General features: G+C 35.4%; 2 protein-coding genes across 7 annotated transcripts in view; one reads left to right on the forward strand and one right to left on the reverse strand.

Annotated features, from left to right (window-relative positions):
- On the forward strand, nt 1–11540 carry LOC106877706 (cytoplasmic 60S subunit biogenesis factor ZNF622). Its single transcript, XM_014926662.3, has 8 exons — nt 1–98; nt 3355–3546; nt 4913–5258; nt 7063–7254; nt 9462–9624; nt 10539–10654; nt 11077–11211; nt 11365–11540. The coding sequence occupies exons 2-8, from the start codon at nt 3376–3378 to the stop codon at nt 11490–11492; spliced, it is 1251 nt and encodes a 416-aa protein (XP_014782148.2). The 5' UTR covers nt 1–98; nt 3355–3375; the 3' UTR covers nt 11493–11540.
- Nucleotides 11474–13242, reverse strand: part of LOC106877705 (peroxisomal carnitine O-octanoyltransferase) — a 26299-nt gene continuing 24530 nt past the window's right edge. For all 6 annotated transcript variants that reach the window (XR_016243233.1, XR_016243234.1, XM_014926661.3 and 3 more), the window contains 2 exons: nt 12146–12265; nt 11474–11787 (listed from right to left, as the gene is read on the reverse strand). Coding sequence is in view for 4 of the 6 variants with exons in the window: in XM_014926661.3 (XP_014782147.1) it covers nt 11655–11787; nt 12146–12265 (253 nt within the window). In the remaining 2 variants the exon portion in view is untranslated. The remainder of the gene's footprint in view (nt 11788–12145; nt 12266–13242) is intronic.

The following is a 13242-nucleotide window of genomic DNA, read 5'->3' on the forward strand; positions in this document are numbered from 1 at the left end:
ATAACGGCACTCGTGTCTACCAAAAACTTAATGTCTGTTGATCTTCATTCCTCACTCCAAGTATTATTTCTTCCAACTTTTTAACTATTTCTGTTCTGGTAAGTCACTTAATTCTTATTGTCCACTCTTTACTGCTTTATTTAGAGATTTTTGATATTCAGGCTACTCGAATGTTCCAGTATGACAAGATTAATGTCTACCATGAAAATATTTCTTCAGAAATACCAAAGATAATGGGATAGTTTAAGCTGCTGCTGTGTGTGTGTGTGTGTGTGTATATATATATATATATATAAATAAAAGAGTTTCGTAATGTGCGTGTTTAATATATATGTATATATATATATGTGTGTATATTTAAATCTCTACCAAATATTTTGGTAAAATATTGTACCTGTTATCAAAGTAGCAAAATTCTCACTTGAAAAGTTAAGTTGTTTATACTTTGTTTAAATATAAAGACTTTCATATATGTGATACAATTTTGGGTGCATATCAATTTAAATAAGAGCCATAACGCAATCCTATAATAATAAAACTTGTTTATTATCCTAATATATTATTATATATATAATATATTAAACACGCACGTTACAACACTTATTTTACAATGAGTTTATTGACGACGAAATATTGCGCATTTCGGTAATATTTTCTCGGTTATAGTTTCTCTTTTCATGACTACCTAATGTTCCTACGTTTTTTCTTTTAATCTATTTTATTTACGTCGTTTTATATAATTTCTGCTACTGTCGTCCTATTTAGCCCTTGCTCTGTTCATTTATATTAGTCTATATCACTGTCTAGGTAACAAGAGACGCGATACTTGTACAAACACAAAGTTCCTTTCTTTTCCCTTATTTCCTTCAATAATTCCCACTCCGTCTTTTTACAAAACACTTCCTCTACAAAATAATAATAATAATAATAAATAAAAAGAAAGATAGAAAGAAAACTAAAAATTCCATGAGCCATGTTTCACGACAGTTACCTAATATGAAAGAAATGATTCTTCCGAGTTCGACTTTGCCTTTCCTCCTTTTGGGGTCTATAAAATAAATTACCAGTCCAGTACTGGTCGATGTTATCGACTATCCCCTTCTCCCTAAAATTACTAGCCTTGTGCCAAAATTTGACACAATCATCAAAGAAACTGTTATTCCTATACTTTTCAATCGAAATACTCCCCACACGCCTTAACAACCCGTGTTTATTGTAAATAAAGGGTCTCTAATCAGTTTTGATTGGGAAGACCAATAGAGGAACATGTATTTACTGCACTGCAACGGTCAATCTATTACGTCGAAGTTAATGTTTGTTTTGACCTGTTTTTGGAGCTGATATTGCACCACCTTGGGAAATTTATGTAGACTAGTTTTGTATGTGTTAGTCTGAGATGGTCGAGGCAGCAGTACCTTAAACTGTTGTAAGTCCCTCATTGGATCTCTACAATGTTAAAGGATGGAATTTTAGATATAAAAAAAAAGGGAGAGAGAAACCCTTCCCTTTTTTTTTTTAACCATTCTACGGTTTCACGCAACACTATTTTTACATAGACCTGAGGGTCTTGCGCTTTACAATAATATATATATATATATATATATATATATATATATATATATATATATATAATGCAAAAACACCCTGCAGACTACTATAGTCAATAAAATAGGGGAGGAAAGTGTTCTTTCTCTGCCATGGCTGGGGGCTTAGGGGTTCCAGGTGTAGAATATTTAGTACTGTGTAGGTAGGAGGAGAGAGGAGGATTACTTCAAATGTTGTTTAGCCCCGGGTCAGTCCTGATTGAGTAGATTTATGATTAAATGTATTCCAGTCGTTACTATCCTGTCTTGAATTATTTGGTACTTAAGAGATTGCCAGCAATATTTGAATGTATTGAAATTAAAATAAAATAGTTAAAATATGGTGTTATCTTTCTTTCATCATCAATTTGTGCTTCTCCAGTTACATGATAGCATAAATATACAAAAAAATTACTGTTAATTAAAAAAAAAAGATCTGTATTGATATATCAAACAGCTTTTCGTTTTACAGCTGGTAATTACAGGCATTGATGTTTTTTTTTCTTTTTTTAGTTTCATGCTTAACTGTCAAAATTCTCTTTCCAAATCCTTCATTTATTTGTTTTGGTTATTGTATAGCCACAGGAGAGCATTTAAACTGGCCATAACTGGGCCAAATATTCTACCTGTTTAATGTGAATGTGACCAAATCCAGCCTTTCACACTTATGCTACAATGTCATTGTAAAAATAAACAATCACATCATCAAAGCTGTATGATAGAGCATGATTAAATGAAAACATTATGAATAAATAAGTATTATATTTGGCAGAGTAATCTAAATACTAGAGGGCCGAGTGAGAGTATTTTTTAAAAGTCCTGATTGTCATTGATGCTACAGGTATCTTTCTCTCCATACAGTCATATGCATCAAGCAGAATTTCTTTAGATCTATTCCCTCCTGCAAGCTCTTTTAGTTTCCATATCTTCCTTCTTCACATTGTCTTTTGCATCTTCCTGGCTCTGATTCTGAAATTACTAACCACTAATCTATGTTGCATAGTGCATTCTTCCCTAGGAAAGGTTTTGTTATTTACAATAGTCCCTCTCCCGTTTCCTGGTGAAAATATAATCTATTTGACTTATGTGTTAACCAGATTGGTAGGCGATGAAGTGACTGGCAGGTTTCTTAAATGGTGTGTTGCAAATTGTCTGATTAAATTGCATTACAGAACTCTCAGAGCTTTACATCCTCTTTATTTCTCTCACCATAGCCTCCATGTATGTCATGGTGTGTTGGCCTATGTGACCATTGAAGATGCCAGTCACAATGATATCATAATCATTGAGGTAGTTTGCAGAAGGGTCTGCTAGAAGCAATCTTTCTTTTCCTCTGTTGATCCTGCTTGTGGTGTGTATGCAGAGATGATAAATATTACTGAGTTATCTCTAATTAGTTTCGTCTTAGTTGGAAGAATGCATGTGTCTTCAGTGATAAATCTGATTGATCATTGGTTCATTACAGCTTGTAACTATGAAGAATTAGAAAAGTTGTGTGCTTTGTCAGCAGTTTGTAGATTTATACATAATTATTTTTTTCCTTTTCTGATGATTAACCATTATTCTTTCATTTTCCAATATTTGCTGCATATGCTACAATAAGTACTGTTTAAATTGTTATCAGTAAATAAATGTGTGTGTGTGTGTGTGTGTGTGTGAAATTCGTTGAATTGTAGTAAACAACTCCAGGTTTTGATTTTTGTATTTGAGTTAATAAAACAGTTTTTTTTTTTTTTTTTAGTAAATTCATATAATTTGTTATTTATTCCAGTCGGTAGTTTCACCTACCACTATGCCACTGTTCACTTGTATCTCTTGTCGAGTGGTGTTTGCTAACTCAGAACTACAAAAAGCTCACTACAGAACAGACTGGCATCGATATAATCTGAAACGTAAAGTAGCAGACCTGCCTCCAGTAACTGCAGTAGACTTTCAACAGCGAGTTTTAGAACGAAAAGCACAGGTCAGTCTTTTACCTCTTATACAATTTTGTTTGTGAAAATTTTTAAAATTTCTAAACAGACGAAGCAATGTGTCATTGGTAATGGGATCAAACTAAATGTGGATATTTTAGTAAAGGAATTGCAAGATGGATTCTTTAAGCTGAGCCAACTAGCAGGAGACCAAAAACAAGGTGGTTTGATATTATCCATAGTCTTAGTTGGTCATGCTTGGGAATCAAGCCAGAAAATCTAGGGATGGTTGCTTCTGATAAGACCCTATTGAGGAGGTGCCTGAGAAATCGACTCTCCCAGGAATGGAGTGGATAGAGAAGATGAATGAATGGATGTTATAAGATATCTCTGAGAAAGTCAGTTTAATTGATGTTTATTTTCCATGCTAACATGAGTTGGAGACAGATTTATTTGAAGCAGTATCTTACAACCAGATACCCTTCCTGTCACCAACCCTTACCTGTTTTTGGAATGTCAACATGCACGCAAATGTGTGCACACACACACGTGCACCCATGCATTCACACATTATGGGCTTCCATACAGTTTCTGCCTACCAGTTCCACTTAAAGGCATTGGTAGGCCTGAGGCTCTTTTAGAAGATGCCCAGGATGTCATGCTTTGAGATAGAGCTAACACCATGTGGCTACAAAGCCAACTCTGTAGCCACTCAGTTAGGCCTATGGGGAGGTGGTGCCATTTTGCAGGCCAATCCATACAAGTAGAGTTGATGAATGCAGTAAAAATTGCAGAGGATCATATGTCTGAAGATGAAGTATTGAATAAAATGTCAAGTATTGGACGATTCAAAGTATGAAGTGGTGAGGTGTATTATATAGAAAACTTACTGCTTTAGAAAAGCAGAAGATATTGTATTAGAGTAGTAAGGAAGATACAGGAGAATGTATGTGTGTAATGTGAATGATTGCAGTAGGGGAACAGACAGAGAAAAAAAAAAGCTCTGTGGTTTAATAGTTGATCTGTATTTGTCAATCAATCAAATAACATTTTTATAGTGATAAGAATGTTCCTGTATGCAGCAGTACTATTACTACCACCATCTAATGTAGGTCTTATACCAGTGGTAATAGCTCTACTACTAGAGATATGTACTCTTTATTTAAAACTTAGATGTGTTCTGTCTAGGCCACCAAATGATCATTATAACTCTTAACATTATAGTGATTGCAGTTTACATTGGACAGCTGAAAATCTTTGTGCATCATTGGGGTCCTCTGTTACTAGGAAAGTCTATTTGAACTGGGTACCCACTCCCAATTATCCAGTGACTAACATGGATAAATATAAGAGTGTATGTTAAGAAAAAATAATAAAAGATATTTTTTTTAATGATTACCCTTCCTTGGTTTTCAGATTTCTGAAGCTAGTAAAAGTCAAGGTAGCTATTGTAAATTGTGCTGTAAACATTTTGGCAGCACCAAGGCTTATGCCAACCATGTTATGTCTAAGAAACATCAAGAGAAAGAGTTAAAAGAAACCCAAACTCTTGTACAAAAAGAAAATGAGAAAAACACTGAGAAGGGAATTTATGAAGAAAATATCAAAGAGTTATCAAACAAGGCTTCAAAACTTGAAATCAAAAATGGTGCCAGCAGCAGCAGTGGATTGGACATGAAATATTGTGTACCATCAACAAAAACTAATTCTAAAAAACCTGCTGATCCAGTAGCACAACCATCTACATCAGCTGCTGATGAAGGTATGATTAGTTGTTATTTATGTTGTTCTATAACAGATTAAACTTTTAATATGTAACAATTTGGCTTAGGCAGGTGAAGGGGATAACATATTTATCTGCTAAATTCCTGAAACTTAAATAGACGAAACAATATCACCTGATCATTTAGATTGTTGAGTCACCTTTGAAGACTTCATCTTTATGAGGTTTCCTGTAATCATCTCTAGTTGGATTGTAAACCCAGTGTTGCAATCTTTATATATTACCTTTTTCATTAACATTCAATAGACTACCTTTCTTGGTAGCTATTTCCAGCCATTGTCACCTAGATTACAAATAAACATGTATACTTAGTCACATTTCCATGGGTTTTATAGATCTGTATTCAGTCTTTGAAACTGGTTTAACTCTTTAGCATTCCGATTACTTTGTCAAATGTAATGTTCATTTATTTATATTGTTTTAAATTATCTCAAAGCTTCAAGATTTTGACCATGTGATTATTTTTAGATTAGCATTGTAGGGTAGGGTACATGTGAGAGGCCAGATCTGTCTGGTCTGAACATAAAACTGGTAAAATATTTGGGCTGGATATGGCCAATTTAAATACTAAAGGGTTAATGATTCACTCTCAACAACTTTTAGTAGTTTCAAATAAAGATGGAACCAACGAATTGTGTCTTCCATTAAAGATTTATCAGTAAACACTTGTATCATTATCTGATACTCAATCGTCATCATTTAATGCCTGCTTTCCGTGTTGACATGGATTAGATGGTTTGACTGGAACTAGCAAGCCAGAGAGCTACACCAGGTTCCAGTCTGATTTGGCTTGGAACTGTCATTTTATTTCAAAGTCTAAAACTGTGATGATTTTGAGGCAGCTATTCTGGTGATTATTTAACCAATATACCTCGGTGTTCCATCAGATATCACCATCTTTGTACTAATCACATACATCCTTTTATTTACAGCTTATTTCTGGTTGTCATTGAATGACTAAATGTTTAGTTGTGGGTCCATATCCTATTGCAGTCATTTTTGACTCTAGAACCAGAGATTTAATTTTACATACTTCAGTTTATTTTGTTGGGAAATTAGTAAGTTAGTTGCAATATACTAGTGTCTTATCCAGGAGAAGCTGTATTTAACATTTTATATTTCATGAACCAAAGGTCATGGACTTTTGCAGTTTATGAAAATATTGACTTTCTTCAACTATTTTACATTTGATTTCTCTACTAGTTCGCTATAAACAAATATTTTTTGATTAATGTATTTTTTATTAAATTTAAATTAATCACCATCCATACATTACTTAACCCTTTAGCGTTCAAATTAATATTTCAAAAGTAATCCTTATTCATTTACATTTTTAAAAGTTAATCTGGTATTATCCTGTAGCTTCAAGAGTTGAAAGATGTAATTGTTTATTTTTAGAATGACATTGCAGGGTAGGTGTGAGATACTTGTTCTAGCCAGTTTGAGCATAAAATGAGTAGAATATTTGGGCTGGATATAGCTGGTTTGAACACTAAAGGGTTAAACATTCTTTTCAATTTATAAATCTGTAAACAAAATTTTTTGTTTCAATAGGAGCATCACTACTTTCAAGACATTTTGTTTGAGATGAACAGAAAATATTTTAAATTAACATGTTTTATGTTAATTTCTCTGTGTGTATGTGTGAAATTTCAGTTCTTTATATTACCTTCTTTCGCTTAACTCAGTTTATATTCCCAAATTTTCACAGTTCTTTTAAGAGATTTGATTTTGCTTCAATTTATGATTGCTTTTATCCATTTTATTGTACACTTTCTCTTAGATTCTGATTGTGAATCTGATGGCTCCTGGGAGAGTGTTGAGGGAGAGGCCATTCCTATTGAAGCTTGCCTTTTCTGCCCAGTGGTCAGTAAATCACTGGAGAAGAACATGCAACATATGACTCAAGCTCACAGATTTTTCATCCCTGATGCTGAATATCTTGTTGATGTTGATGGTTTAATTGCTTACCTTGGTAAGTCATTTTTTCTTTTTCTCACTTTACCTCTCTCTTATCTACTCGAAATTTGTCTGGGACAGAAAAGGTTCTATGTTGGTGTTGTGTCGACGCCCCCAAACGAAGAAGTAGGATCGACCAAGGCATATAAATAGAGGTAGTCTGACCGTGGTAGGGGTTGACTGGCTGTTGAGTAGCAGTTGTGAAGCGATTGAGTAGAGATCATCCGAAGGTGCTTGATAGCAGTAGCTTGAGACATAACAGTAGGTTAGACTGGTCCATAGTAATGTTTCTTATTTCTTTACTGCCCACAAGGGGCTACACACAGAGGGGACAAACAAGGACAGACAAAGGGATTAAGTCGATTATATCGACCCCCAGTGCGTAACTGGTACTTATTTAATCAACCCCGAAAGAATGAAAGGCAAAGTCGACCTCGGCGTAATTTGAACTCAGAAGGTAACGGCAGACAAAATACCGCTAAGCATTTCGCCTGGCGTGCTAACGTTTCTTATTTCTTTACTGCTGACGGGGGGCTAAACATAGAGGGGACAAACAAGGACCCCAGTGCATAACTGGTACTCACTGCCTTTAGTAATGTTTCTGACTACTGTTCACTAAAAACAGTGTCTCCTGGTGATGATTGGGTTGGTTATAATAATGTACTGACAACTGTCCATTAGAAAGGTTTAGAGTTTGCAGCTGAGATGCCTCATATTGTCAACGTACAACAGTTTTAACTTTTTGAAATCTATCAAATGAAGGACTCGACACTTTATGAATTAACTTCCGAGATTCTAATTTGCTATTGAAAAGATTTAATAAGTTTCCATTAGCCAAACTAGAACCCTCTATCTGTTGGTTACCAGACAACAACATTACTAATTACACTAAGCACTGATTGTATTTCCTTCTTTTTGTTAGTTTCTATAAATTGTTTTTGCTATTTTAATTATACCATTTTGTCACCACAATTATTCCTGAAACGAGTTATTTGCTCATATTCTCATTAATAGTGTCTATAAGCAACAATGCAAGACAAGACATACAACACTTATAATCAATGATGTCTTCCTCATTTCTTTCTCACATTACTATTTATAATATCAAAGAGGCTGTTCCTGTTTACAGGTGATGTGCTTAATTCATGTTTTATTCAGCAGATAATAAATTAAATTCATCTCCCCAAAATGGAGGCATTTAACCAAATACACTTTGTTGCAAGCATACAAACCAAGTCTCTGGCTCCTTTCTTTTCACCAGTCTCAGGGACCCTAAAAATACACTTGGATGCTGCCCTTTCTTCTTTGCTGGCTTGGCCATGACATCAAGCAATGGTGGGGAGGACAAACATAGACACACAAACACACACACACATATATATGACGGGCTTCTTTCAGTTTCCGTCTACCAAATCCACTCACAAGGCTTTGGTCAGCCCCAGGCTATAGTAGAAGACACTTGCCCAAGGTGCCACGGAGTGGGACTGAATCCGGAACCATGTGGTTGATAAGCAAGCTACTTACCACTCCTGCGCCTGTTATTAATAATTTACGAAGAAGAATTATGTCTGCTTTGCCATGCTGGCTTCATCATATATTTTATTTTTGGCAATAATAGGCTGAACAGTTAGAGGGGAAGTTGACTACTGCATCTTGTATGTTCGTGTTAACTTTTTTTAAACTTTTCTGTAGAGATGGTTTATACATCTGCTGCATGTATAATGATATACTGTATTCTACATGTAGTGTGTATACATTGTTATATTGTGGTCTGCACATGTGATTTATAAGCAATCTGTTATGATACAAGGTTTTTCTGTTTTCAATTCATATTTATTTATTTGATGTATCTGAAAGATTAAGGCAGGTCAACTGGTGCATCTTCAGGCTTTTTGTGCTTGATGCACAAGCGAGTTCTTGTAGAAAATTTAATCTCTTATTTGCTGAAATTATTACAGCCTCTCTGTGTTCATTGAAAATCATTGTGTTGTGAGTGCAGTTTTAGATAGTAATTGCACAACTTAGATGCCATTCCTGACTTGGTTTACATTCAGTCCCTGTCTGTAATTATCTGTTTTGCAATAAAAATCTTCCTCCATATACAGAAACTATACTGAAGAGCCTGCTGAATTTTATCTGTAGCTAAAAACTTGAGAAAAGCATGCATGTAACAATTTCCAGTATGTCCAGTTTAACACAGTATATCTTCTCTGTATTTTGTAGGTGAGAAAGTTGGTGAAGGGAATATGTGTTTGTGGTGCAACGATCGTGGTAAAACATTTTACAGCATTCGATCTGCTCAGCAACACATGACTGACAAAAACCATTGTAAGATATTACATGAAGGAGATGCTTTACTTGAATATTCTGACTTCTACGACTACAGGTAGGTACTGAAGGCTTTTGCTATTCTAACTCAGAATCTGCAGCCAATTTTAGCCCATTGTCTTAAATGTAAGGAAACTATTATAATAGTTTTTAGTTAAACCAAAGCCTCTTACTCTTTCATCACCATTTAATGATCACAGGTAAGTTCACTGTCATCAATTCATTGCAGGAGAGTTTACCGAGAAAATATATCCATAGTATCTCACCATTAATAGTTTAAAATTATTTAGAAAATATATCCATAGTATCTCACCATTAATAGTTTAAAATTATTTTATTGAAGTTGAAAAAATTATGTCAAAAAATTTGTACAGTGCATTTTCTCTGCAGTGAATTGATGACATTGAACTTACTGGACATGTCATTTAACATTCTCTTTTCCATGGACAAACTTTAGTTCAGGTAAATTTTCTGTGTCTGGATGGCCTTCCTGTTTCTAAGCAAGATAATATTTTTCCAAAGACAGACATGTTCTCACAGAATTTTGGAAATAAATGACACTGCATGCAAGATCATAGCACTCATTTACAGTGATCATGTGGTGTCAAGACAAGGAGACAAACACACACACTTATATACATACAACAGGCTTCTATCTACTAAATCCACTCACAAAGCTTTGATTGGCCTAGGGCTGTTGAAGACACTTGCTCAAGGTGTCATGCAGTGGAACCATTTGCTTGGTACACAAACTTCTTACCACACACCCATGCCTGTGCCAATTTGTTAATACTAATCTACATATATATCTTAATATAATCCATCTCCCCCTAATGGATTAAGTTAATCTACTGATGTTCCATTGGGAACATCAGTAGATTAACTGTAGTTCTTTTTTCCTATAAAATATAAACCTATTTCAGTGCATAAATCTTGTTTTCATTGAGATGATTTTGTATGTCGTCACTTCAGGCCAAGTTATCCTGATTATAAAGAAAGGGAAGCTACTGGAACCGATGATGAGGATGATGAAGAGGTGAATATCGAAGAACTGGCAACAGATGGCTATGAACTAGTTTTACCTTCTGGTAAGTTTGTATTTACTTTATTGTATTTTTGGAGTTGCTTTATTGGAAGAAGAAAGTCACCTTGTATGAGACTTTTTTTTTTTTTATATGCGCCCTTCTAAAGCCAGGCTCATGGGCCCGGTTTCTATGGCGTATATGTTCCCCTGCCAGCTGGACGGGACGCCAGCCCATCGCAGCGTTACTCAAGAAACAGGAAGAAAGAGTGAGAGAAAGTTGGGGCGAAAGAGTACAACAGGGGTCGCCACCACCCCCTGCTGGAGCCGCGTGCAGCTTTTAGGTGTTTTCGCTCATTAAACACACACAATGCCCGGTCTGGGAATTGAAACTGCGAGTTCACTGTCCTAACCACTGGGCCATTGCGCTTCCGCCTTGTATGAGACTACTGTCTAAATATTAACAAAACTTGCTCTTTTGTGTTGTAGGTGCAACTATAGGTCATCGATCACTTCAGGTATATTACAAACAGAACCTGCCGCCTCGAAAATATACACAAACTGGAAAGTTATTACCACGGCTGCTGGCGCAATACAAATCACTTGGATGGACTGGTATTTCTGGTAAGTTCCATACAGTTTTAATATTTGAAGGACAAAGCAGCCAAGTGTCAGAATATATACACTGTTGTATTTAGTGTTTTAAAATACCTGCAATATGTTAATGTAATTGAATTATATTGTCTAAGTAATTATTTTCTATTCTTTAATTTTTAGGTCCTGCAGCACAGAAGAAAGCCAAGGATGTAGCATATGTCCAGAATCTTCGTGCAAAAGGGCATCTCAACTTAAGTATAAAAGCTAATAAATTACAGAAACACTTCCGTCCGCAGGTGGTATTCTAAAGAATATTTTATTTTCATGTTACAAATAAACAAGTTTATATAAACATATTTTTGCGTATTATTTGAAGTATTTTTTTCATCCATTTCTATATAAAAACAAAATTTAATATATAAAATTAACATAATTTTGGAATGTTCACATTACAGTCAGTTGACTGTTGTTCAGAGATGAGCCACTTTGGTATGGATTTCCAAGAGGTCTTTCATTTCATTGAAAACTTCAGTGAGGAGGCTGTTGAATTTCTCACAGTCAGTAGAGTCACTGTCTTTAAATGATGAAGCAAACACGTAGATTCTGGAGAGAATATGAAATTTTATCCATTTAGAACTAAAATCCAACATTATTAGAAATGAGTAAATGAATATTTCTGTTTTATTAACAACATTGAGAAAACATGTGGAAAATGTTACCAAAGACATTCCTTCAAGTAATGTTATCTAAAACCCAACAGCCAAGTGATATCAGCTAGTGACATCCACAACTGATTTAAAAAAGAAAAACATCTTTTCCTAGAAGTTACATACCCCCCCCCCCAATTGCACTGTTTACACCTCCCTACCCTCTTAACACTACTTACATAATACCCCATTCCTAGTTGCATGTCTCCCTCTTCCTTCTATAGCAAGGCTAAAATGAAAATGCCAGTACTTACAAGCCTTCTTCAATGTGATAAAAGATTCCATAACCATCTTTAACCATGGGCAATGTCCCTCCTTGAGCTGTCGTGTAACCAAGGAAACTGGTAGACAGGTAAAAGTTACCACCACCACCGCTGAATTAAAAATTTTGAAGTTGAATTTACTGATTATTATTTACAGCAATATATCTTCACATCCAACTATTCAAAATGAGGCCCCTTCAGCCATTAATTATATCTCAGTTTAAAAAAAAAAATTTTTGCGTTATTTTCTTGTGAATTTGCAGTTTTGTGTGTTTTTTTTTTTTTTAACCTCTTCACCTTTGAGAAATGCTTCACTTGTGCCACTAAGATACTAAATCAGGTGGTATAAGAAAGTGTCTTAAGCAATAACTGGCCTAGCAGGGGCATTAGCTGCTAGAAGGGCAAAGAAAATGTGTTAGAAGAAACTACACTGGTATTAAACAGGTTAAAATGAAAAGAATATCGGTGTAGTGCTGGTTTTGTACCAAGAAGAACTACTAATGCCAACTTCCTGGTGAGACAGCTGCAACAGAACAATCTAACCAGGAATAAGCCCCTATACATGGCATTTGTTCATCTAGAGGTCTTTGATATGGTTCCCTATGATAGACAGTCTAAACTACAGATATACATAAGAGACAGTTGGTTCACAGGCTTGCTAACAGAAAAGGTAGACTTCATATGGGGTAGGTCTATAGGCTCACTCCAATGCCCAACCAGCTTTCTAGAAGTAGTTGATAGCTTGTCAAATTAAGAACTGGTTCAGGAAGTTCATAGGCGCAGGAGTGGCTGTATGGTAAGTAGCTTGCTTACCAACCACATGGTTCCGGGTTCAGTCCCACTGCGTGGCACCTTGTGCAAGTTTCTTCTACGATAGCCTCGGGCCGACCAAAACCTTGAGTGGATTTGGTAGACGGAAACTGAAAGAAGCCCGTCGTATATATGTATATGTTTGTGAGTTTGTCCCCCCAACATTGCTTGACAACCGATGCTGGTGTGTTTATGTCCCCGTAACTTAGCGGTTCGGCAAAAGAGACCGATAGAATAAGTACTATGCTTACAAAGAGTAAGTCCTGGGGTCAATTTGC

Source organism: Octopus bimaculoides, chromosome 9, assembly GCF_046866305.1.
Source record: "Octopus bimaculoides isolate indiv1 chromosome 9, ASM4686630v1, whole genome shotgun sequence".
In the NCBI taxonomy this organism is placed as follows: Eukaryota; Metazoa; Mollusca; class Cephalopoda; order Octopoda; family Octopodidae; genus Octopus; species Octopus bimaculoides.

Excerpts from the sequence above, each read along its gene's own strand:
- LOC106877706 (XM_014926662.3), top strand. The coding sequence starts at position 3,376 with ATGCCACTGTTCACTTGTATCTCTTGTCGAGTGGTGTTTGCTAACTCA. Across the intron at positions 5,259-7,062 it reads TACATCAGCTGCTGATGAAG|ATTCTGATTGTGAATCTGAT; the intron begins GTATGATTAGTT and ends ACTTTCTCTTAG. Across the intron at positions 11,212-11,364 it reads TGGATGGACTGGTATTTCTG|GTCCTGCAGCACAGAAGAAA; the intron begins GTAAGTTCCATA and ends TTTAATTTTTAG.